Raw genomic sequence first — 27,473 nt, forward strand, 5'->3', positions numbered from 1 at the left:
AGCTTCTCCTGCCACTCTGAAGCTCCAGTCCTATTTCCCAGGCTCTCACTGGTCCTCTTTCCTGGGATTTGTTAGAAGACCAGGAGGGGAAGAGAGCCCTTTTCCGTTTCTCAGAAGCCCCCTCCCACCCCTTGGTTCCTACCTATTGCTAGATTTTCCTTCAGCAATGCCATTCCACTGATTGTTCACTTTGTGTCCCTCAGTTTCCCAGTGATCTTCACCCTGTTAGCCTGCACCTCTTGACTTTATCTCCAAAGAATCCTCCTCTATTGCTGGACTTGCCTCTACAGCAACACACTACATGCAAATAGTAACAATGTCATGAAGACAGCCGGATTTAATTCTATGCATAATTATCTCTTTCTCTTGAATATTACAAATGGAAAACCAGGGCAGGGTGTAGTGGCACATGCTTATAATCCTAGCACTTAGTAGGCTGAGGCAGGACAATCATGGTCTAGTCTGGGCAAGGCTAGCTAGCCATTTGGGCTACAGCTAGACTGTCTCAAAATAAACAAAAGTCAGGAAAAAAAAAAAAACCCCGAAACCTTCTGGTTTATTACCATTGCTTTGAAGTTCCTTGGCAAACTGTATCCAAAATTCAATTGCTTCTACTTCCTCCAGGCGGCAACTCTCTGACACATCACAACACAATATCATCCTCCAGCTGTCTAAAAGAGTTCTTTCCTACAGTGGTCACTGACGGTATTCTAACCCTTATGTTAGGACCATTTCCAGCCCTTCAGCTTTCTCAAACTCTTGGAGTTTGGTCACTACTATCTTGAAACATCACTCATTTATGGGGTGAAAAAATGTTAAGCACCTGTGTTGTTGCTCTGAAAAGACAAGGAGGAAAGATTAGATCTTGACTTGTGGCTAGGGAGGCAGTTCACAAGCAAAGATAAGAACTCAGAGAAGTCACAGCAAGGCCCTAGAGGTATTTCCTCTAGGACAGCTGAGATAAGATGAAAAGAAGGTGGACGAAAGTGTCAAGTGGAGAAGGGATCATGGAGGTGACACATACCAGGCAAGGAACCAGCCACCTAAGGCACAAACAGTACAGGGCCACCTGTGGGAAAGTGCAGGACTTGGGCCAATCTGCGGGGACCATGTATGGAAAGGGCGAGAGAGGGGCATGGGCTCCCAAACAGCTTGTGTAGAGTCTTCCACATGTGCCTGAAGCATAGCAGGGAAATACTAAAATTTTAAGCGGAAGACTTGGTCAAGTTTTGCTTCACAAAAATCTCTTCATTTACAAAGAGAAGGCTTTCCCCTCCTCTTTCTTTCTCTTCTGTGAAGAGACAACAAAAGCTCAGAAGCTTGCCATAGGCCTAATGGCAGTAAGAGAAGGGAAAAGCATCTAGAAGGAAGAGTTAGCAGCCACATGAGGGAGGAAGAATGGGAAATGCCAGGTTAATCCCTACATCCCATGGAGACTCCATCAGCTGAGAGCTCCCTATGGAGACTCCCTCGGCTGAGAGCGAGACAGAGAGCTAGGATTGGGTCAGAGCAGATTAATGCGAGGAGCGGAGTCTTTGACTCTTGCCTCTGTGTCTTTCTTCTTTGCTTGGGAAAGACCCCCACATCTCCACCTTTGACAGTCCCACCCCCGTTACAGCTCCTTTGCCTCTTATCTGTAAGTTTTTCACTCCACGGAGCCTTTAAAAGCAGGTATTCCCCCAGTTCCATTTTCTATCTCCTTTCTCTGTCAGCATGCTCTAGGTCCATGGCTCCATACTCATCTCCAGCTTTCGTGGAGGTAAAAAAATGAAAGCTTCCGCCAAGGCAATGCCAGTTTTACCACTGACCCACTCCCATCCCCCCATTCCTCTCAACTCTCAGAATCACCGCTTTCATCCCCAATTCTCCACCCTCTGGTTCTTTCTACAAGCCACACAATTAGACCCGTTCACTTCTCAAAGACCCGAGGAAGCCCCTGATGTATCAGGCTTCCCATAGGCTCTCACCAGGCATTTGAACTTGCCTAGAGAAACTTTGATGGCCCTATTTATAATATAATTCCATGGTTAAGTTTAACCATAGTTTATGGTACAGTGACTTCCAAGTGTTTTAACTGCTGTATGGTAGAATTAAGATGATGGGGAAAATTATCATCAGACCAAACAAGAATATGGCATTCCTGGAGAAGGGCCCAGAATTCGCCATCCTACCGTCATCAAACATACACACACACACCTTATCTAAAATTAGTGTATCAAAACTAGAAACCTCTAGGGCTAGTATAAGCCCTACCTGGAGAGCACAGGCCTTGTTGACCATTGAGCCATGGTGTTCATGCTTGAGTGATTGTGGCTAAGCCAGGGCCCCAAATGAGGTCATGTGAACGCCTGTCTCCATTTTCATTCATCCAGTGTATATACGAGGCAATTTCAAGAACAAAACCAAGTCATAACTTTAAATGTCAGGGCACGGAGGTAGAGAGCTCCAGGAGGGTAGAAGTTCCAGGCCCTGCTTCATTGTACATAGAGATCTCTATTAGATCCCTAACCTCTTCTGCCCCTTTCGCCCATCTGTAAAATGGGGACAAAATTATTCATCGTAAGGTCAGATGTAAATTAATTATTTAATAACCTTTTTCTTAGATCGAGTGGGACATTGGCTCATAGCCTGAGTTTTAAAAAGCACTTCAAATACATGCCATTTCATGCCGTGTGTGGTTGACCTTTATTTTCCTTAGAAATTCAACCCAACGTTTACTCAATCTCTTTTGAACACTCAAGTGATGAATGTTGCGGAGTGCTTAGAGTTCTACGCAAATACGAATAACTTTCAGGGAGTAAGTACTGGGTACCTGTCATCGTGGTAATTGATGATGTTTTCACTTCAGGGTGTGGGCCTGATACTCATAGGGCTCAAAGGGGAAAGTAAATGAATTGACTGGACAAAATCTCTTGCCCAGTACTTCTGATACTCATAACTCATTACTGCCAAGTGGTCCCAGTCTTATCAGGAGGGAATAGCTAAACACACAGACACACACGCACATACACAAGCACACACACATGCGCATGCACACATGCACACATACACGATGGTTAAGTTGATGCATTGATTTTTATTTTCTTCTAATCAATTAAAATGTGTGGCTTATCCTTACAATTCTGCACGAAAGTTGGATCTTCACCAAGTCTACGACGAGTTATAAATGTTCACACCAACACAAAGGATAATCTGCAGTGCTATCAAATGCACGCCTCTCTCCCCAATGTCAAAGTCTAGATCCCACATTGCCCTGAAAGAAAGCATGCTAGCGCACAAGCATACTGTATTTCAAATGGAGATTTTGCGTAAGCTGATTTTTATAGTGATGCCGAGAGTAGCTGCTCTGCTTTTCATCCGTGCAAACTGGAAATAAAGTAGGCCCCCTGCCAGGCCCATGACAGCAGGCCAGACCCAGGCTGCCATGGGTGACTCATGCAATGACATCTGAGGGGTCCAGAAAAGAACCCTGACTAATGGCTTTTGGATTCCATGTGACCTTTGATCCTCAATGCCTTAGACCCAAATAAATGACCTAATTCCAAGAAACTACATGCAGTATGTGTGCCCTAATGAGTGAAAATTTACCTGCTCTCCGGTGATTAATAGGTACTTGCTACTTATCATAATTCCTTAGATCTTAGCCAAAGGAGGGTGAATTACTTCCCAGATGGTCGCTGTTGAAAACAACCCACTTTGCAGCACTGGCAAATTTGAGAGTGGCGGTGGGTAAGTCAGATGAAGTCCATCCTGGAGCAGGCAAAGAGCACACCCTCAATTCTCCCCACACTATGGCCCTGTTTAAGTGCTTACTAGTGCTGTAATTGCTAACTGACAAAGGCCATCAGTCGCCAGGGTCAGAGCAGGACTCTGGGGATGTTCACAACCGGTGCACACTCTGCCATCAGAGCACAGTTCACAGCCAGCCCTGGACACCATTGCCAGAGCACTGAGGAGAGATGGAGGCACATAACCCTAATCCGTAGCTAGACCTTCACTGCAACCTTTCCACCTTCCTCGAATGCCTGGGTACACTGTTAACATGCTAGAAGAAATTATTCTCATTTTTCTGTGACCTTGGCCAAGTGGAAACTTTTGTTGTATTTGACACACTCATTGAAAACTATTGGATACTTTAAAGGGAAGTTGTTACACTCTGAAAAATAATTGAGGATTACAAAGGAAATACAAAATACTTTGGTCTAACTGGTACAATGAAAATAACTGAATGTGTTTTAACCTTGGCATTGGGAGTGTAAAAATGAAAGAAGATAACCTTCCTATCTAAAACAGACATCACTGGGAGCTTGCTAGATATCCAAAATTGTTGGTTGCTGTTCTTGGATCAGAATCTACATTTAAAAAAAAATGACCCCCAGATAATTTGACTGCTTATTAAAATTTTAAACAGCATGTCTACAAAACAAGCCAAAGTTCTTCGAGTGGGTCACAATTTCTATGGTGTTTTAGAAAGCAGCCTTTAATATTTGAGGGATATTCCCACACCTCCATGAGTTTCTGGATGTACTCGATATAAGTCTCATGATGCAAGTACAAGGGATGCTATCCTAAATGCCAGGCTGTGAGGAAGTACAGGGGATGCTATCCTAAATGCCAGGTTGTAAGGAAGTACAGGGGATGCTATCCTAAATGCCAGGTTGTGAGGAAGTACAGGGGATGCTATCCTAAATGCCAGGTTGTAAGGAAGTACAAGGGATGCTATCCTAAATGCCAGGTTGTGAGGAAGTACAGGGGATGCTATCCTAAATGCCAGGTTGTGAGGAAGTACAGGGGATGCTATCCTAAATGCCAGGCTGTGAGGAAGTACAGGGGATGCTATCCTAAATGCCAGGCTGTAAGGAAGTACAGGGGATGCTATCCTAAATGCCAGGCTGTGAGGAAGTACAGGGGATGCTATCCTAAATGCCAGGCTGTGAGGAAGTACAGGGGATGCTTTCCTAAATGCCAGGCTGTGAGGAAGGACAAATCAAGACAGCGTCTTCTGCTGAGAGTCTAGACAATCATTCTGTTGTTGTTGTTTTTTCCATCACATCACCTCATTTTATGTAACACAGGGTCACCTTCATATATGATACTCAACATCCAGAGACAGACTGGATATGTCTGCCTGCCCTGAGCAGAGAAGAAAAGGAGGCTTCAACAGCCTAAGTGGGGACAGTACAAGAAGGTAAGTGGGATTCTCCATCTGATTTTGGTTGCAAAAATGAACTTTTGTCTCTGACGTTCAAGTTCATGTGAGTCTGTCCCTAATCTTGCCTTTCTACCCCCAATATCTAATTAATTATGACATGGCATAAATATTTTATCTTGAAGATGCTATTTTTTTTTCTGAGACAGGGTCTGACACTATATAGCTCCGACTCTCCCAGAACTTGTATGTAGACCAGGCTGGCCCTGAGCTAACAGAGATCTGCCTGCCTCAGCCTCCTCCTGAGTGCTGGGATTCAGGGTATGCGCCACTGCTCCTGACATCATTAATTTCTGTAAACTGAACAAAGGCTAGGAAGTTGAACAGTTCCATGTTGTAGCCAATGAGCCTGTCTGTATGTCCCCAGTGGCCTATTTCTGTCTTTAGACTATGTCTAATCTGCCACACCCTGTGACAGTCAACCTACCTAAAACGATACCTATGCTAATTCAAACAGAAGAGACAGCAGTTGTATCCCAGGAAATGAGCTGAACAATGCCACGTTTGAATGCCATTTTTCCAAAGGCTCTGAGTAGCTAACCCTTAATTGGATTGAATTTGGCCTTATGTAGAGTGGTAGCATATGCACTTCCGTGTACACATCAGCTCAGAAGGCATCCTTTACCACCTTCTGACTCCAGCCCCTGAAGATGCTCCCATACAGGACCATTCACATCTGATTTATGAAGCTCCGGCAACCGCTGAGCAACCAGTCTTCCGGTATAACCCTAACACAGACCAGCCTAACTGAAACATATAAATTCCACATACACTTAAAAATATTATTGTCTGTAATTTAATAGAACAGAATGTTTCTAAGCTTACAGCCTCGCATGCAGAAGCAATTTTTCAAGCATTAATACTTAAATGGGTCATAGATACCACATCTGTCATTCTGTCCTGAAGTCTATGAGGCAAAACCAAGACCACGCTGGCCTATTGATTTTTCTAGCATTCGCTTTAATTTACTTAACCATTGAGAAATCCATCAGTACATAAAGGGCAACTGTCCATTACTGCCTCATTTGCAGACATTCCTTCCCCTCATTTTTGGTAAATATTTCCCTTCGATCGCTATGTGTTTACAGTGTAAAAATGAATTAGGAAAGTGCGCACACCTGTTTCTGCTCAGTAACGGCTGCACTGAGGTATATGTAACGTGCTTAAAGATAGAATAAATATCTAGACATTATTACATCTGTGTGCAAAGGGTGGTAAATTAGATCCTAATTACATTAACAGGGATTCTGCCTCCCAGCTTAAATTTTACATGAGCTCTCTACGAAGCTGCAAAAGGCTCTGCTGTGGTTTCTTTATGAGCTGGTGATTACAGCTACTTCCTATGCGGTCACTAAATATTCTGTTTACAAATAAATGAAGAAGCTTTGAGCCAACTTGCCAGGGTAATAATCTATTTTTTTTGCTCCCCCCACCCCTCGCCTTAACAAACCCTCTCCGCACACGCATGGCAACAATCAGGAGCCCTGGCTTCATCTAATTACACCATCACATAATTTCACAAATTGCCTTGTCACTAGGGAGCCAAGTGCAAAACACGCTCACAGTGGGATCTCAGGCAGCGGCTCCCGTTTACTACTCATTCCTTGTTAAATTAAACGCGGAAACACCAGTTGTATGAAAGAAGTCGAAAAGAAGGCTTGCAAATGAGCCAGACACATAGAGCTCCTATTACTGTTTCACCAAATCCGGGGCTGCCAACACGTGCCTACCCCAATCTCCTCTCGGTGGAACTATTCCCAAGCACCAAAGGGCTAAGGATAAACGGGCTGGTCCAGAAAGGAAACTCCATCACCTACCAGCAGAAACAGGGGCACCTAGGAAAAAACGTGATATTCTCCAGCCCGTCTCTTCATTGTTCTTTCTGATACGTGAAAAGCCTGGCCCTGATCGTCAGGAGAGAGTGCATTGGTGGTAGAAGAACGGCTCTAGTCCTTTGAAGGTATAAACAGCCGGCCGCAGATTCCCCTAATCTTCAAAAATCCTCAAAAACAAAGTTCATCAATCAAGTTGGCCGTCTTAGGTGGTTCTCTTTTAAGCGCGAGTGCTGCGCATGTTTCTGAAACACATCAAGATAAATGCTCCTTCCTCGCAGGACAGATGTGGGTGGAAGGAAAGAGTGTACAGGCAGCGACATTACTAGAGGGAGTGAACCTGAGGTTACGCTCCTGGAAGCTGACATTTTTATATCAACAACTAAACACAGCCACTGGTAATTAAAGGTAGGGGGCTTTGTGACTCGAGAGCCGGCAAGGTCAGGTACCGTTTTCCATCACAAACCGGTCCTTTATGCATGTAGATTTGCCAGCATTATCTGCACGGGGAGAAGGAGACATTAACGGCAGCTGTCTCTCAGCTTTTACACTGAACATTCTATTCATACAGACAGGTGGAGTAATTTAAAAGCCAATGCGGTGCAATTTCAATGTGACTAATGTCACTGCCGACTAAAATGCCACCATTACCACTGTTTATGGAAACATTACTAAAATTACATTTTATTCATAAGAATTTGAGGATTCTGGTTATTACTAGCTTTAAAATGATCAGCCCTCGGTGTCATACCCCTGAGCAGCGCCTTAATTCTCCAGGGTTTAGCAGCTTTCTCTGCTGAGAAACGACAGTTGGATTGTAGGTTCAAGAGTAATCAGGGCTGCATAAGCAGTGCCTTCGCTCTCCATAAAGCAAATTAAAGGCATAGCTCTTTGGCGTCCTGACCACGTGTCAGGCAAAAGAAAAAGAAAAAAAGAAAAGTCTTCAAGGAGCTGAATTCTCTGGTAAACGGTTAGTTAGGATTTGCATGAGGGAAAATGGATTCTTTGCCCCCCCCCCAAACTACCCTCAGACATGGGTAGAAGGAAAGATGAGCCGTTAAACTGTGTTTAAAATCTGAGATTATAACAATCCATAAATTATGAAGCTTACTATAAACTATCAGTAGCTGTAGCCTTGTCTCCTCATAGGAGTAAATACTTGTGGGAGACAATCCAGGAAGGGAAGGAAGGACTGCCCATGACCCGTAGTCTCGAGAACCATCACAGGACACCTAGCAAGTCTTATGCCGAAATCCCTGAATTATGTTTATACATAAAAATATACTAATTAGCTAGGTATGAAATGAGGTTATACTCCCACAATGCAACAGTGCCATTTGCTTTGACTCATGTTTGAGAGGTAACTCAGTGGAAATCCAGGGAAATTCAAGCTGAGCTTAGTGAGTGCTCAGCTCCTGACCTGAGAAAATTCACCCTGTCACCTCACAGCACTGCCCCAGAGTGCAGTGCGCATGGACAAACATTCCCTTACATAGCCCCACAGAGATAGGTATTAGAATTTATGAAGACCATGGATCAATCATTTTCTTCAGCTGCTTAAAAGACACAGCAAGCGACCCAATGCCAAAATAATCAATAAAGCAACACCATGAAGGGAAGCGACAGTCTTCTCTTTCTCTCTAGCTTTCTTCCTACTTTTTTTGTGAAATCATTTTCGTGAAGTTCCTCCCCTCTCACATTTGGAATTTAAGAATTATTCTTAAACTTTTGCAAGCTGGCCAAGATGGGTTTTGTGATTTTTTTTTTTTTAGAATGAGTGTTTACATGAACTGATGACCTTTCCAACCTCAGAGCTCCTCCAGAACTTCCTAAGACACCAAATTCTCAAGGCCATTTTTATCCTAGGACAATGAAAGCTCTTGGGTGGTTCAGGGGCTCCAGGAACAATAAAATAACAGCTGTCCACTAAGATACAAAGACCTAACAGCAGATCCCAGCAAGGGTTAAGTGGGGATCTATCGCCTCACTCCCTTTTTTTCTGAAGAGGTAATGCCGAGATATTCACACCCAAGTAGTTAGCGAAAATCTCTATTAACAATACTTCGGTTAATATAAAAACAGATAATTTGCATCTCTTTTAACTGTTAACTAACCTAGAGTGTTAACCTTTGTGCACATCAAGTTACCAGAAGACCTTTCTTTAGATAATACATTTCATATCGAAAGTCATGGCCACTGGGCAGTCATTGCTGAATGAAGGCATGTAGTTAAACCTCCAGAAAGCAAGGAACGAAGAGGCTTTAAAATGTCAGAAGGTTTCATGGCATAACCCCTTCAGCCCCCAGAGGTTCTCCACTGGTCTACAAGAAAGGAGTCTGAGGGACTGGAGAGATGGCCCAGTGCTTAAGAGCACTGGCTGTTCTTCCAGAGGTCCTGAGTTCAATTCCCAGCAACCATATGGTGGCTTGCAACCATGTATAATGAGATCTGATATCGTCTTCTGGCCTGCAGGAGTACATCTAGGTGGAATATTGTATACATAATAAATAAATAAAATCTTTTTTTTTTTTTAAAAAAAAGGAGTCTTAGTATCCCATCTGAGTTCTTCAAAATTCTTTCCTTGTTTGGCTGGTGTTGATTTGAGGTTCTGGTAGGAGTTAGGGAGTAGGGGAGCGTTGATGCTATTGTTTGGATTTTTGGCTTCGTGTTTTAAAAGAACTGTGGATTGAACCTGAATCCTTATCTACACTCAGCAAATTCCTTTCCACTGAGCTCTTTCCCCAGGAGGTAACGTTCTTGAGAGCTGGTCCAGCTGTGCAGCTCATTCTGGATAGCCTCAAATCCTCTATCCTCCTGCCTCAGCCTCCAGCTACTGGAACTGCAGGTATGAGCCACCATCTCTGGCTCTACCGTGTGCTTGACACGTGAGACCAGGCCCGAGACTCTGCACTCTGAGATGCCTGGATCAGAAGCAATCGTTTCGACCGAAAGCAAAACAACCATTACATTACTGAACTGGAGCATCAGTAAAATAAAGTTTGCAACCTCAAGTCATTTGGGATAAATCAAGTAAGCTTGGGTCACAAGCAAGAGGGAAACCAATTGGTTTCCACAATTTGGTTGAATGTTGGCACAGGCTGTGTGATGGCTAACAATGGATATCAACTTCATACGTCTGCGAGGAGGGAATTTCAGCTGCAGGACAGCCTCCATCAGGTTGACCTGTGGACAGGTGTGCAGATGTTTCCTTGGTTGCTGATTAACGGAGGATGGCCCAGCCCACGGTATGTGGTACCATCCTTACACAGGTAGGCCTGAGCTGTATTAGAAAAGTAACTAAATGTAAACCCAGAAACAAGCCGGGAGGCAGCACTCCTCCTCCATGGCCTCTGCTTCAGTTCCTGCTTTCGGGTTCCTGCCTTGAGTTCCTGCCCTGACTGCCCTCTCTGAAGAACCTGTTGTTGAACTAAACCTTCTCCTCGACAAGTTGCTCTGAGGTTGTGATATTTACTCACACAATAGATGTAAACGGGTTGACTTAAACAGAGATGAAAAAATTAGGCAACTGAAAATGATTATTTGGGAGACTCAGAGAAGCAAAATGGGTCGCTTTTCCTCATGACTGGTAGTATGGCATGGGTTTGAAATTGTGTCCTGCAGAAAAATCCACACACGACTGTATTATGAAAATAAACATGTACATACAGTCATGGTCACACTTTAGTTAGAAAGACGGAGTGATGAAGAACATGTTTCCAGTTATGTCAAAGGTAGCTTTCTCATTCTGGGACATATAGTTCTTCTTTTCTCCAAACAACCCAAACCAATCTAAAGCAAAGCAGAGCAAGAGTTTCCTTTCTGAAACAAAACCAGCCAATATTTCCTTTAGTTGAACCTCCATTCGTTTGGGCAAAGTGCCTCCCAAGGAGTATTATCTTTTTTGTCTGGTTGATTGGTTGGTTGGTTGGTTGGTTGGTTGGTTGGTTGGTTGGTTGGTCATATTTTTTGGCTAGAGTCTCCCTATGTAGCGCAGGGCAGCCCACACTCTTTAGTAATCCATGCCTGCCTGTGGAACACTGAAGTCCTTCGATTCTGGGTTCTGCAACCATTGCTGGCTCTTAGGACTCTCAGAACCTGAGAAAGTAATGAGTCCAGTTTATATAAAACAGAATCCCTAAAGACGAGATTGAGTTAGTTTAGGAAGAAAAAAAAAGATACATGTGGTATCCCAATTTTAATTTAATTTCTCTAAACGATAAATTGAGAAGGAGAAGTTGCACAAATATTCATTGACCAGGTTTGATATTTTAGAAAATGTATCATCATTAACTGGAATAAAAAAAGGCCATGCTGCTGACATGGGCTTTGAAGTCTGAAGGATGTTTGGAGTTCAATCATGTGCATAGCCACCAGCAGCCTAACAACGTGAGCTCACGTGGACATTTGATTTAAACTAAATCTTTATCTAATTAGCTCCAATTAAGAGTACATCAGAGGGGCTGGGGGTGTGGCTCATGGTAGGAGCCCTTTTCTGGCGCACGCAGGCCCTGGGTCTAATTCCTGAACTCCGGGAAGAAAAAGTGTTTGCCAAGAAACCAAAGATGATGTATTTCTTTCCTAGCTTTGGAAATAAAAGGGAATTTTAGAAATGTTGCCAGCTAGACCCTACAAAAAGTCCCACAGAGAAGGGACCAAACATGGGGGAAATCAGGGAACCTCCTGACAGCGAATGTCCCAATCGCAGCAGGAAGTGAGCGCTGGGCACCCTCCTATTCCAGTGCTGCGTACCTGTGGTGAAGCTGACTTTTGTTTTCACTTTTGATTGTTTTCCCTGTTCTGTCGGACCGTAATTACCCCAGGTCAAAGGGGCGCAGCGAGGAGTGGGCAAGAAAGAACAGGCAATGGGAGAGGTGGGGCGAGGCTGGGAGAGGGCTCTGCCAGGTCACTAATGGCCTCTGGGGCAAGAATTTGAAGACGGGACTTTGCTTCCCCTTTGATCTTCTAATTCGCAGTGATCATTAGTATTAACTCCAATTCTTCTGGGTGACGAAGTCCAGCTGTAGCCTTTTCAGTTTACCTGACCTAAGAAAATCCATCACCCATCCATTAGGATTTCAGTAACTACCTAAGAAAAAAGAATCTGTTAGCTCCTCATTCTGTCTTCACGACTGAACAGAGTTTGTATGATGCCTACTGCAGAATAATTAGGGCATCCCCATTCCTCCAATAATTAAATAATCCATTCCACTTTCCTCCCGAGACTGATGATTCCCACTTGGAGGAGAAGCAGTCAGGGTTCTTATGGAATGAGAAGTGGAATATGAAGCCCTCAGAGCAGCAGCCATGTCTTGAGCTTCAGAATGAGCTTTTCTGGACGAGCCAGAGTTAGTGCCAACAGAACCCAGCTCTGGTCAGAGGAAGGGCAAGACCAAGAGGGAAAGGAATGACCACGAAGATGATCTTCTGTGTTGAAAAGACTTTGTTTAAAATGTGGTCCATGAACATATGAAAGGAGAAACCCTCACTCCTCCCTGCTAGTGTTTAATTATAACAAGTAAATATCTGCCAATAACATGTGATGATTCAGATCTGCGATCCTAGCACGTGAGAGGCTAAGGCAGGAGGATTGCTGCAAGTTGTAAAAAGAAAATCAAAATTCTGGCCTATAGATATGACTCAATAGTAGGGGTCTACCTTAGCCCAAGGCAAAGTCTTGGGTACACCCCCAGCACCACAGACAGACAGACACACACATACACACACACACACACAGAGAGAGAGAGAGAGAGAGAGAGAGAGAGAGAGAGAGAGAGAAGAACATGAGCACACACACATACACACGCATGCACGCATTCTATCTAACTGCTCTAACTACAAACCACTTCCTTGGGCCAGGCACGTCAGAATGAATTGGTCTGAGGTTGGTTTCGACCACCTTGCTGCAGGACTTTGTGTTTATTACCCTGACTGATATCTCAAGCAAGCTTTCTCAAATCTAGATGACCTGCCTCTCTGTCTTCTAAAAACTGCCCAACTTCTTTCAGATCTGGTAAGGGAAGCTCAGAATAGTCACTGCTAAGAAATAAAACTGTGAGGAGAAAGGAAAAGGCCGCCCATAGCTCTCCGTGTGGAGACCGGCCTGCCTACTGACCCCTCCCTCTCTTACCTTGATCAACCCAGTAAGCCACAGGGACAGCCATTAAAACTTTCCCACTGCACGAATTAACTGCAGTGTTAGAGATCGGCTCTTGCAGGACAGTTAGCAAGACTATCACACTGAGATCCTCCAACGGATCTTGTTACCAAGATCAGAACCAATGGACAACAGCTGTCTCTTCTAGAGCAATCAATTCCCGGTCCGATTCCATTTGCTCCACATGTAGAGTGGCGGACCCGCAGGGCACTTTTCATCTAATAGTGTTTCTATGGAAACACTGTTCTCCACCTGGAAGATGCTATGAGCCCTCACACTGGCTGTATCCACATGAGAGGACAGTCTCATACCAGAAACTGAGGCGTGAATTTGGTCACACACATATGAAAACATTTTCTAGGCTAGATGTTCACACAGAGAAATAAAGAAATGAGAGAAGCAAACACACATAGAAAATATGTTTGTTTGTTTTTTTTTACTCTGAAACAGCATCTGTAAAGCTTCACCAGGAGGATCCTCATATTAGTTTAAGGACTGTGAGTTGGAAAGACTGGCTACCAGTTCAAGCCAAATACTGGCCTTTGAATGTTTTCTCCACCTGAGTCTGTATCTCAAAGATCTCCAGTCCCCCCAAAGTTCAAAACACCTGGGACACACAGAGGCTCCAAGCAGGAAAATACAATCATTTCACATTCTAAATAAGACCCTCAATAACCACTTTTCTATCTAGATTACATTTTTATAGTGCAATATGATCAGATAGGGAAACAAAAGAAGAAAAAAAGACTGTTGGTCTTAATCAAAAACATTGTATTTAGGACTTTTCTTTATTCCAGGAACATAATATCTCTATAACGCAATGTAGTGGGAAAAAGTTGTGCAATGCAAAACACATCCAGTGGAAGTCTTAAGACACAGTAGACTGTTCACTGTGGGGATAACGCCCAGGAGAGGGGGAAATACCTTGAGGTGACTTAAGTCCCAAACTGATTCTGACCCATGATTATATTAAGTAGTTTTCAATTGTGTTCAATGTTTGTCTTCAGGCAAACACAAGCATCTCCATGGATAAGTGCTTCTATTTCCTTTCCTCTTCTCTCTTACTATCTACACATGTCACTCATCCTTTTCTCACGCAGGGAATCGTTTCTCTTGAGAGACTTTCCCTCCTTAGCGACACTGACCAACATTCAGGAAGTCTCAGCTCGGGGTGGGGGTTACCTGCTCACTCCATGATCACCCACACTTTAGACTTGTCTCCTCTTCTCTTCTTTCTACTCTACACAAGAATGTGCAGTTTGGACAACCAAAGTCTATGAGTCCAAGCATCAGCCGTAACATGAGCTGCTGATTAAATCTACCTGTGGCTAACTAAATACCAAAGTGGTTTCCTTCCTCGGCAGCGGGGTGCAAAGCCTTTTCGATGCCTTTGACACACAAATGCTTGAAAGCCTTTTCGACTTTTCAACGGAATAAGCTCAATAGAAGGATCAATCCATTTATTGCCAAAGAGTGGGGGAGAAAGCCTAGCAACTTATATTCTACAAGGTGTTCCAGGTTTTAGAACATGACTTTCGGTATTTAAAAAAATTTCCCTTATAATTTGCTAGTAAATGGTCATTGCCATTTTTTTAAATTAGAGTTTCAATCGTTCTTTTAGGTAGAGCAAGATTTCCAAATGGAGTTTTCAGAAAGACTACATTAATCACATAGAAACAATACGATGGTTTATAATTTGTGACATTCTTCCTAAGAAAATGTCCCCCAAGACCTACTTCTCTGAAAGGAAAGTTACCATAGGCTCAGTATTAACATATAGCAAGGACTTTTTTCCCCCATAGAATTTACTAGAATCAGCTCTTGACTGATTCGGCTTAAGTTTCCTAGATGTTTCTTCGGTAAGAGTAACAAAACAAAGGGGAGGGGAGCATCTCTTCAAAATGGAAACCCATTTGTTCTTTCCATTATAGGGGCTGTGGGAGGTCGCTCACTGGAGAAGGAAAGGGCAGGAAATCCTTAGCTTTGCTTCCAGACAATGTCAACAGAGCAACTGGCTTTGGGGAAATTGTTATGATTATCGGTATTTCCATATGAGCAGAGGGCACTGGAGAGGGCCAGGGTGTAGAAGTCCCCAGGAGAAACTGCAGTGCTATTTCCACAGACATTCATAGAAAGCCCAAGAAGCCTGGATTGAGGACTTCCCTTCCAGGGCAGTGACCCAGGCTGGTGCCTGAGGGCAACTAGCCAGGCCTCCAGAAACCACACAGTTCGTGGGTAATGGCCATCCCAACTGTCCCGTTAACTCACGGCTCACATAAGCATTGCGGTTTAGGTAAAATCCTGCCATTGGGAAGGATTTGGTGTCTGTTTGACTTTTATTTCTTTTAGACAGTATAGCTCTCTACAAAGTTCTTCACAAGGGGACAACCCGGGAGAACTAGGAGGTGAGCCACATAACTCGTCCCTGTCTCTCCTGATTCTGTCTGAACCAATATTTGGTTATATTTTATTCAGGGGCATCTCTGTGTCAAGTCTCCCCTTAGCTCCTGCTCAGGCTGAGACGAGAGCTGAGGACATGTAATCTTTTCCCTTTTAAGAGAGGAAATAGCAGCGGTTTGACTGTAAGTTTGGGGCCATCCTGATTGCACTCTAGAGCAGGTCAGCAGGATGGCCCTCGGGATGAACTCCCAGCATCCCTGCATGAGCACCTTGACCGATTGTCACCTTTTCTCTAAATGGAGCTTCTGGACTCCATAATCCTCCCTTCTCTAACTCAACAGTGGTTGATAATCATCGGTTGGTAAGCTACACAAGGCAGATCCCAAAACATTTACCTACATGCAATGAATTTTTAGGTTAGTAATGAAACCTGGGTCAGATTTCAAGGAAATCCAATAGGTTGACAAAATCAAGGAGTCTAAAACCAGTAGCCTCCAGTGCTAAACATCCCGTGAACTTTACTCAGAATGCTCAGCACTATCTAGATTGTGTTTGGAACCATGGGAGATTCCGATGAAAGAACAGAAAATTATTGTTTTATGTTGTTGCTACTGATCTCAGCTCTGATTCCATTCACCAGCGCTGAAAAATATGGATTAACTTATATCCTTAAGTGTACTGGAGGCACAACCCCTATGGAGAACAGCAGAATTAATGTTGCCTTCAGAAACCACTGAGTATGTCCCGGTAGACCAGAACAACTCAGGAGGAACCTGGCTTGAAAAATGGGCCAGGCAGTGAGGCTCGCTGGGCCCTGGACTTTCACATTCAGAGGCAAAGGCCTTTGAGAAATGTAACCTAAGTCTAAAACAGTGGGACTATTGAAGCCAAAATCACAAAGTTTTAACCTCCATTCATGTACGCAGCTCCATTTTAACCTGTACATATTCATTCATAAAAGTGAAAATGTCTTGGTCAACAATTTTACTGATCTTCAGAATATTATTTCACCCATAAATTTTCAGTTTTGGCTTCTCTCTTAAATGCCATTAAACTCACATACACTTAGAAAATATCCACCAAAATATTGTGATTATAAATATTTTGAGCATAAAATTCATTCAGAACAATAACCAAACCAAACAAATCCCCTGTTGGCATAAAGCCCCGAGTCTCCAGTTTCTCACATCTCCAGAATTCCCGCAGTGAAAATAGCAGTACTCACACAGACAATATAAACTGCTACTCTGCTTGAACAGTCCCGGGGGATTGCACAGGAAGAGTTGGCTGTATATTGCTGTTTTCCTTTACAGTTCTAAATGCAGGGACAACTTTCACTGGGGGCTCTGACTCACAGCACTGTCGTAATGGAAGGGTCCATTCAGGCCGCTGTACAGCAAATTACATGATCATCTTGCCATCAAAATATAGTCAACAATTTTTCAGACCATTCATTACAAAGGTCCATTAAAGCACTCACAGCAGATCTCATCGATGGGGTGGGTTCTACTCTCTTCTTCGAAAGCTTAGTTACTAGCTCTAAGTACCTCCCAGTCACTTTGAAAAACAAAGTCATTAAAATACACACTTAAAAATCACAAGTACCCATGGATTCCCAAGCCTTATAACTTAGGGTAATTAGCAAAATTATAATCGTGAGCTTCAAATGAAGCTCCTGATTTAGGGTCTGAGTCTAGGAAAGAAGTGCCAGCCCTTTGTTAAAAACTGGGACCACAGTGATGTGTGAAGTCCAGGGGGCTCGTTTTTCTCTATCAAAACTGGTTCATTGTCCATATTTAGTTTACATACGTCATTTAGAGTCCACTTACTGTTAGATGCTGGAACAGCCACGCCCTCATGATATTGGTGGCTACTTTGGGAAAGATGCCACGCTTTTTGTGACGCTTTTTGTCCTTATCAGGGTCATCATCGTCACCTGTGCTGGGGGAAGCTACACTGTTGTCCAAGCCATCACCTGCAAACATAGTGAATCAAATTTTGACTGATGCTACCTTAACATACTTTATTCAAATAGAATGCCTTTGGATACAAACAAAACCAAAAGAGCAGTTAAATGATTAGTAGTTTCTTCGGTACTTTAATTTTATTCCAAGACAAAGAGAAAGAACAAGGTCTCAGCTCAAAAAAATCATCATGCCTAAAAAAAAAAAAAGCAAAATGTCTTCCAAAGATCAGTGCTAAACGCAAAAGGAATGGAGGGAACGATCCATCTCTTGAGTGGCTTGTTGCTATGGCAATTATTGCAATATAAGTAACACCTCTACTGGGGAGCTCCAAGTGGTGGCACTGTTACTGCGGATCTCTGCCTGGGGATTTGAACTCCATATAAAGTCACTGACGTCCACCGGTGAGAAGATGCAGCTAATCCAGCAACTACGGCCACAGGTGATCTATCTTGAGATTGGTTGGAGAAGGATGGGGAGAGGCAGGCAATCCATCACATAAGCAACTTGCCATGGAATGCTTCTAAGGTGACATAATCTTTCTTAGTGTAGCGAGAGCATCAAGTAGAGTAAGGGGAAACCCCTGGCATATTTTTTTAATTAAAAAGTAATTCCGATTGAAATAACATAAAGGAGTGCTAGAATTGCTGGTCCTAATAATCTGGGCAGTTTCTAAAATCTCTTCCTAAAGTATTGCACACTGAGTGGTCACCTGGTAACATATTCTTAACAGATCCTGTTTTCCTACCGGCTTTGTTGTAAACACTTGAATTGTTTATTTTAGGAACTACTTCAGCTCTGTACTCAATAAAACAATAACGCAGCCTTCCTTTAATAACGCCATATTTGACAACATGAGGGGAAAAAAGTGTTATCCATGTAATCACAGGAACCAAAGTAAGTCACCAAATCTCAATTAGAAATACCTGTTTTTGATCTTTGCATCCAAAGTTAAAGGACAAACAAGAATGGACTAAACCCAGTACTCTGGTCAGTAGCCATGCGGTGACATGCCATCTTCTCACCGGAGGCCCTCAGGCCTCTTTGTGAGTCTTGGAAATGGACAGATTGATTTGGGCCCAGAATGAAGAACTACAGAGATCAGGCTGTAATCACTAAACGCCAGGGCACACTCATCCCATCAAATAAGTCATTGGGAACCTATGGCCCAAACAACTTGACACTTTGGTAATAGAGGCGGCCTGGTGACTGCCTGTTGGAACGCCCATCAGATTTTCTTCCCCGGTTTCACCTCCTCCGTTTCTTGTCTCTACTCTAGATCCTCAGTGCAGCAAGAAATCTCTCGCTTGGTTTCCCTTATTCTCTTCACCTATGGTAGTTCATTGCAAATATCTTCAATTTTTCTTTAACTGCTCTTTCAGGAAACCCGCTCCTCACCCTAGTAGCATCTGAAAAGTGACCCACCCCCAGAGGTTTTCAGGTGTCGTGATGTGTCCTGAGATAAACTCCATCCAGTGAGGAGCAGATGGATTCCAACATTTTGGCTTTTTGTAGAGCTACGCCAACTATGAATTGTGGGAGAGCTCCTTGTAATGTAAACTTTTATAAAAATTCACCATTCTAGTGCATTTAACATCTATATAAAGTTGTGAAAGATGCCCAGGCTCATAGAATGGATTCTCCTTAGAAAAGATCACGAAGATGCCCAACTTCAAAGCCATTAGTCCACCCAACTAATGAGGAAAATCCTGTGCTTCAAGGTCACATGGCTGGACGTGCTGATGCTGGGGTCCCTGGTGAACCCAGACACCCACACACCTAAGTCAATGCTGCCCTCTCTTTATTTGCGTAGCCAAGTGTTTTAAGAGAAATCCCCTTGGGTTTGCCCAATGGATTCTTTGAAAGTCCAGTATTTAAAGAAGCTCTTCTACAGAGAAGCAATTCACTACATAAAATAACAATTCATTAAAGAAACATGAGAAAAGAAAACAACTCCCCAGCATCTACATTTGCAATAGCTAATCCACTTTCGATATGCAGAGGGTGGCTGAAGAAAAGAAACACAGGACCCGGATCGGTGATTAAAAATGAAAAGCTTCTAACCTAACAATACTGCTTTCCCCACCTCTCCATGATAGGTTTCCACCTTCACAAAAATAGCCTTTTTATCCATCTCAAACCCCTTCAGATTAATTTAGCAAGCAATGTCTAGTGCCTGCCTAGGAGAGAATTCATTGATAATTTATGGAAATATCTACCATAATCCAGTGGCGATGACTTTTTTCCAGCTTTGTGCATTAATAGATAATCAAGGCCTTAAAGCAGCCTTAGCTTCCCATTACCTCAGGCAAAAGAATTCCTGAAAGTGTGCCTTGAGGGCACCTGAATTATATACTCCATCAGGAGAGGGCGGCTTTCTGCATTCCACGTGTAACACTCCCCAGAACCTTCCTGTTTATTTCTGCTGTATGAAAGCAGAAGCATTAGGAACAGAATTTTTTTAAGTGAAGACTTATGGAGATAGAATGGAGAAGCCTTTCAGGCAGGAGCCAGATCACCCCTTCAGTCCCTGGCAGTGACCTCTCCTGAATAAAAAGGTTTCTGTTACATCGTTAGCTCAAGCCAAAAACAGCCCCGGCTTAATGCACAGTTTGTTCTTCCTACTGTTTTTAGGCAAATACAGCTACTTTACTCCCATCTGGGAGGGAAATTACACTGCTGCGTTGTAATCTAAGACAAGATTTTCATTGGAAGCAAATGCTTTCAATCCAGTGTAAATACTGGTGCATGTTCCGAAAGCCTAAAACAATAAACCTTGCTCCTTCCCAACACGGTTAGGGAAATGGAGAAGATGGGGGGCTGAGACGAGCGTAATAAAACAGAGTATTCTAAAAGCAAACACTTTCATAGATTTTAATAAATTGTTTAACCTCTTCCACTTTCTAAAATTGAAAATTGATCTCGCAGCGTCTCGACCTCGGAGGAGAGTCTAAATGGTCAATTGTACCTTTAGCATTTCAATTCACTCCGCAATTTGATACAGTCACCTCGATGTGGTCTCGGGAGGATTTATTTCCTTTTTTTTTTTTTATTTTTAAGATCACTACGCAAACTTGGAGGACCACGGCCGACCACACGGCAAGCAGGCAGCGGCTCTGAAGCCATTTGTAAAATGTCAGCGGTGACTTCATCCCCGCTGCTGACTTCTCCTGCCGCCAAATGAAGGCAAACTGAAAAGGTGGAAATAATCATAAAAATGATGCGACTCCATAAACAAGCTTACGGCCTCATTAGGGTAGCAGTGGGCTCCAGTGGGTGATTTATGCTCGTTTTGCTGATTCTAGGAGGAAATGCCACGGGGCGACTTTAGCCAACTGCTAATGGTTTCTGACAGCTTCTTAGCAACTAGTGCAAGCAACGTCGTGGCGTTTGCTAGTGACGGAAACCGAAAATGTCATATTATCTGCCCATGTGTCATGAAGTCCGTGTGGCAATTAACTAGTAGGCCAGTGACTGAGGGGCCAGAGGCTCCTGGAAATGGCCTTTGGCTATGCAGAGGCAGCAATGGCTGTCTGCGGGCACTCTGCTGCTGCACGTATGCAATATTCTAATGCAGACATCCACTCCCTGCAACTTCCCAGGTTCCGGGGAGAACTCACATTCCTTTCCTTCCCTCACCTATGTGACTCTCTGGGCAGAGGCTCTGCAGCTAGCAGAAGACTCTAGAGGATTCTGCCTTGCTGTGATTAATTGGCCGTACCTGGCTCTGAGCTTCTGGATGCCGCATTGTAAGGTGCTAGCTTTTTTTTTGCTCCCTCACAAATTAGTCTAAAAGGATTGAAGATCACTGAAGCAGACTCATTGCCTGTCGGATTGCAGAAAGCAAAAGAACTCTGCCCAGTAAAGAGATACTAGTCCACCAACACCAGGCTACTAACAAGCAGGGGGAGACTCTTGGCCACACTTTGCGGTTCCCGAGCTATCAAAACCACGCACTATATGTCAAACTGTCAAAGCTTTCAGCGTGGGCCATTTGCCCTTTCAAATAATATTTAAGGATTGTTTTTACAAAAATTTTATAGGCCATGGTCTAGTGGAAGAGGCCAACCGACAAAGAAAGGAATTTGTACTACAATTCTGCTGCGGATGATCTCTGGGGAGACCTGGGCCTATCCCTGTGGAGCAAGGCAGGTGACCTGTGGCAATTCCCAGGCTGCCAGGAAGCTCAGATTTCAAACACACTCAACTCAAACATCCCAAGTCGCCTATTTCAGCATGCCTGGGCATTTAGACTCTTCTATCTCCTGCCTTTCAAAGCAGGATAAAGAGGTATTTATTGTATTTGGACCATTCAATAGGTCAGAGTGGCTAGGTCAGCGGGGAATTCCTCTACAGACAGGTCCAAGCTCTGCTCCAATTTTTTTTTAACTATCTCCCCCTTTTCTCCCAGGGCTACCATTCCACAAAAACTACTGAGCGGGATTAAAAAAATAGAACCCTAAAAAGAACCTAAGATTTACATCATAACTGATAGGAATCTGCCTGTTGGGGGGCCAGCAGGTAAAAATAAAGTGGTTGTGTGCCCTAGGTCATGTGTGATAGAGGCAAAACTCCTAACTAAGGAAGTGAACCTTCAACTGCCAGGGCAAATGGAAATGTAAGGTTGGGACCCCTTGTTTTGTGGAAGTGAGCAGGCAATCCTAGATGCCAGAATATTTTCACTTGCAATCTTGTGTGCAGAGCCAATAGTTCAGGGTCAGATCCCATTTCTTTACTTTTCTTCTGCAGTTTTTAGGAATAGCATTGTCTCGTCCTTAGATGTACCTAGATTCAATAACCAATGTCACCAGTAATTGTCACTTCAACCTTGGCAAAATCCTATTTGGGCCAGAAAAATGGTCTAAACCGTCATTTCAAAACCAGCTGAAGATGGCTAAATCTTCCTGCAGAAAGGATCTTTGTCATATGCTGTCACTGTGAACAGAAAGAGCAGGACATTAGGGCTCCCTTCTCCTCTTGAATCTTTCACAGTAACTCTGCAAAGGAAAAAATAAGATCCCCGCAGCAGGGTGACTCCAACCTCCCTTGTCACCCGTGCCAGTGCCTTGTCAATATGGAAAGGCTAGGTTTCTTTGCAGTGGTCAAGTGTGCCTGGTGCCCAGGAGTGTTAGAAAATGTATAATCTCACCCCCAAACCACGACTCTAGGTCCTGGGGTGTCCAATTTCCCAAAAGTCAGGTAGAATCGGGCCTCTATGGTATGTTAAGAGAATAAATGGCAAGATTTACAAACATTTCTTCCTCAGAAATTAGCTAGAATACTTCCAGATCTCCCGGAGTTGTTTTGTCTTCATTTCCAGTGCACAAGAGCTGCCGGAATCACATTTCGGAAGCACACACCTAAGCATAGCACCCTAGCGCTCCCCCGCCTTCCACGGTACCCTTTGCCCTTAGGATGGAAGTCATCACTTTTAGCTTGGCATGGAAGGACTTCCACAGCCTCTTTCCCAAGTGGGTTTTCAGCAAGGATTTTGCCAAGACTCGCGGTGCTCAGGCACCCACAAGCTGGTCCTCAGCCTGTGGGAAGCTCTCTGCATCCTGAAGTGCTCAGGTCTTTATAGTTTCCTGGGCCAGTTGTTTCCCTAAAGTAGGCTTCTCTTCCTTCCTCCAGCACCGTGCCAAGCATCTTGGTGACCTTTAAGGCCGTGCCCTATTGCTATCTCCTACACAAAACATTTCCTGGACTCTGACTGACTTACTGACCCCTTGTCCCTTTCCCCCAGCACTGGGTGTTTCTATTTTTCGTCACACATGTACTGCCCCCTCAACCACCCAATACATCATACTCCCCTAAGACCACCGACATCTAGACATGTGTTCTTGACTTCACTACAGCAGGGGCCCAATCATACTCATGTCTGTTTCTAACCGGGTGTCATCCCAGTGTAAAGAGAACAATGAGCTTTAGTGAACGGTGAACAGAATGTTCCCACTGTGCAGAGAAAGCAAGACTCTGATTTCCACCTGTTACATTTCTTTTCATGACAGGTGAGTAAAAAAGTCTTGGGAAATCCTTACTCATGAAATCTGATAACGTAGAAAGCACAAGAGATATGCCTTCTCCAGGATTACAGAGTGTTTCAGACACTAAAGTTCATCATGGGCCAAGAACAGCCTCCCAGCCACCATGTCAGAATGCTCGAGAATGCTTGCCATGGCCCTTCAGAAACAGCTCAGTGCTTCCTGTAATTGTTACTTACAATGTCTTACCTAACTAAAGGATTCTGTGGTTGGGACAGTTTTCCTGAGTGCAGCATTAAAAGATAAAGCAAAGGCTGTTTGTTTCCTCTTTGTTTGCCTAATGAAATACGGATAGTCTCTACTTTATTCATTTCCTACTTTTTCTGTAGCAAAGAAATTCAATTGCCCTCAGCATACAATTTGGTCCTGGTCGTAGACTCCAGACTTAGATTTTAAAAATACGTTATAAATCTAAAATTCTCGTGACTTTGGATTTTCCTAGCTTTTCCAAGAAATTGCCTCGTTGTTCCCCTAGCGTACCATACCCCTGCCTCAGCATAGGTTGTCTGAGGCCTCGGGGGTCTCTGGGAGAGATGGCATGTCGAAGGTTCCATCTTAGGTGACAGTGGGAAGAATTTTCACCAGACATATAAATGCGAATCCCAAGGCCTAAGTCTTAGTACTTTCATTGTTATGTTTCGTTTTGTTTTGAAATAAAGTCTTCCTATGTAGTCCTGACTGTCCTGGAACTTGCTATTTAGATCATGCTGGCCTCAAACTTACAGAGATCTTCCTGCCTCAGCCTTCCAAGAGCTGGCATTAAAATTCTGTATTCACACGCCCAGTTTATGTTTTAAATAGAAACAAAGTATATTTCAGGTATTTTCTAATCAAAATATTACAGATAATGATCAAAATCAATGATTAATTTGTGTGTTTAATATTAATTAGGATTCTGTTCATTTCTGGTTTCCCCTTCTACAATTCTGCTCAGACTCAAGTGATTAACGTTTCCTTGTTCTTGGTGCAAAGTGATGCCCAGTAGACCAAGAGGAAACAACAAAACAAAGCAGGTTCTGCCAAACCGCGGCTTTCCTGAAAAGTCTGAGATGCTTCTTGTGAAAGCCACGATAAGGAGTTAGCTGTGGACACCTGCTGACCCGGAGCCAAATTCTAGCATGGTCTTCTATGATGTAATGCCCACTTTCTCATCTCAAGCCGTATAGACCCATCGTTCACTGCAGCTCTTACTACCGTCACCGCATATAACAAAAGGACACCGTGTTCACACTTTGGCCCAAGTGCCACGTCTGTGCTGAGCACAGATGGCCAACAAGACCTCTGCAGAGTGCAGTCCACTCTTAAGAAGCCCCAGCTCACCCCATCTCGGGAGCTGAGCAGAAGCATAGATAGTCCTTGAAATGGGGCACAAACCATGAACAGCATCAGAAAGAGTTTTGGTTTCCATTATGCATTCCAGTTTGGCGGGGGGGGGGGGGGGCAGAAGCTAAACAACATCGTCACAGTGATAAATATATAGTTGCAAACTCATGGACTTAGTCAGAAAACAAGAAAAATCCGAGAGTGCGTGAAGTAAGAACTGACCTACACTTGGGGGAGCTACTACAGTAGAGACAAGCAAGGGGGGCGGGCAGAAGACAGCATTCTAGGCCATAGGACAGGAAGAGCAAACCCGGAGGCCTCGGGCAGCACAACCCAGCCATAAAACTCACTGGGACAGTGGAACCAATAACACTGGACAATTGGAGGAACGGGAGGTATAGCCTTGTGAGTCCCTAGGGCTCTGGGAATCCTGACCTGCCAGGGTATGTCCGTGGAGTTCTCAGAGCCCTCTCCACTGTGTGCCAGAATATCACACAATTGTCATCAAATAGAGCTTCTTCACTCTGGGTCCCTTTCTAGTCAATCTCACGTAGTCTCCTCGTCCAAACTAAGGTTGAAGAATACAGGGTGGGGTTGGGAAGATGGTTCAGTGAGTAAATGCACCAGCTGCCAAGCCTAGAAATCCCACTGTCAACAGCACAGATTCCTCCAGGTTGCCCTCTGACCTCCGCACGCATGCTGTGGCATGTGTGAATGCGTATACACAAACACTAAGGAAATGGGGCAGGAACGCCTTAAACGTTAAGAGGAAGACTACGGGACGGGGATGCAATAAGCCCATTCAGACAGAACCTGACTTAGACACCTGACATGCTATCAGGAATTGATAACTAGACCTGTGGGATATCTGGAACATACATCCACAGAGATGGGAGTTAGGACCATTGCTAAGATCCGAGGTCAGCTCAGCAAAGGCAAAGCAATGCATTAAGTCAGGTAAACTCCCAGTGGCCTGGGAGTCCTGGGCACAGGAGGACAAGGGCCAGCCTGAAGAGGAAGTCCATTTCCTTTCATGTTTCTATAAACTGGCAGGATCTGGACATGATAATTGTTTTTAGCCTCTCCTTTTCCGTGTGTCTCTCTCACTGTCCGGCACCCCTCCCTTGAACTCCTAAGTGCTCCAGCACTTGAGGAGGGCTCTTCTTCTACTTACACCTGTCCAGCCCTGAATTGGCCTTCATCTCCTCCCGTCAGCCCAAACGCTCAGCCTCACATCCTTGTGGAGCCAAGCCAGATGGTCAGTAGAAAGCCTGGGGGAGTTCAAGTCGGATGGGAAGGGAATGTCTGATGCCATTCTCAAGTTCCCACAAGTATCATAGACTTTAAAGGAAGGGCTGATGCTGGGATGGGGGCGCAGACCAGTGATCCCCGCCCTTGGAAGGTGGAGGCAATGGGCCAGAGATTCAAGGACGTCCTCAACTACATCTAGGGTGGCCTGGTCTGTGAGAGCTCTCCTCTCAAAGGCCAAAAATAAATAAAATAAGATGTGTCTGCGCAAGTCAGTCTAACTCCTTAAAAGGTAGAGTTTCAGCTAAAGTAAGGAAGGGTTTTAAATCCCATCGTTTGCATTGGAAAATATGGCTTCGCAAAGTCAGTCTATATAATTTCCAAACCAGAGCCCAGTGCGTTTCAAAACTGACCATCAGATCTCATCATAGCCCCACCCCATACACATGCTCCCAATTTACTGCCTTCGCCCCTTAATTCCTGACCATATTTAGGGAATAGTGTTTCTGTTTCTGAACCTGCCAAGGTTTTTTTTTTTGACATGCTGTCACTGTGAGTGATCCTGTGTATGCAATACAGTGAAAATCTGAGTCGGAGAACATCCGTGTGTATATGTAGGTCAGTCATAATCTGGGCGTTTGTATGTTGGGGATTGCCAGCACGCTGAAATAAATTTGGAGTTACTTCTTTGGCATAAATAACACATTCAATTAAGCATCTACCACTTCATGCGTCCCCACTGTCAACACAAATAATATATAAAATGTAATGGGGTGAGAAATGTGGAAGGAAACCAACCGCATAGCTAAGATACCGAATGGGAACATTTAGGAATTTTTGTGAAACACACAGACACACAAACGTTCCAAAACCTCAAAGTGCATCTGGTGGAATAGAGTGAAGACAGCAGAGTCTCTGCAGTCACAGCATGTAAGACTGGCCACTAAAGTTGCTGCTTAGCAGATACTCAAGACTGGGTCACAATATAATACACTTATATGTGTTGATGCTCACTGAAATAAAGTACTATGGACAGACGCTACATAAACTAAGCAAGTATGTTTTCAATGCTAACCCCCACCCACTTGAATCATTGTAATTGGTTCTTTTGAGACAAGAATGTTATTTTTTTTAGCGATCTAATATGCTTTTTTGATTTTATTCTCCCTTAGGGAGACAACAGCAAATTAGTTGCCTAGCCATAGGACAAGCAGCAATGATGAACAGAAAAAAATAGACTTTACTCATATTTTTATCTGTTCAGCATTTTTTAAACAGCTAAACACCATGGAAAATTCTTGC

The 27,473-nt window shown here is 43.8% G+C and overlaps 1 protein-coding gene across 6 annotated transcripts in view; it reads right to left on the reverse strand.

The window, feature by feature from the left end:
• Positions 1–27,473, reverse strand: part of Meis1 (Meis homeobox 1) — a 141,355-nt gene that overhangs the window by 42,906 nt on the left and 70,976 nt on the right. For all 6 annotated transcript variants that reach the window (XM_075944409.1, XM_075944408.1, XM_075944406.1 and 3 more), the window contains exon 8: positions 17,425–17,570. In XM_075944409.1, the coding sequence (XP_075800524.1) occupies positions 17,425–17,570 (146 nt within the window). The remainder of the gene's footprint in view (positions 1–17,424; positions 17,571–27,473) is intronic.

This window comes from Microtus pennsylvanicus, chromosome 12, assembly GCF_037038515.1.
Source record: "Microtus pennsylvanicus isolate mMicPen1 chromosome 12, mMicPen1.hap1, whole genome shotgun sequence".
Taxonomy (NCBI): domain Eukaryota; kingdom Metazoa; phylum Chordata; class Mammalia; order Rodentia; family Cricetidae; genus Microtus; species Microtus pennsylvanicus.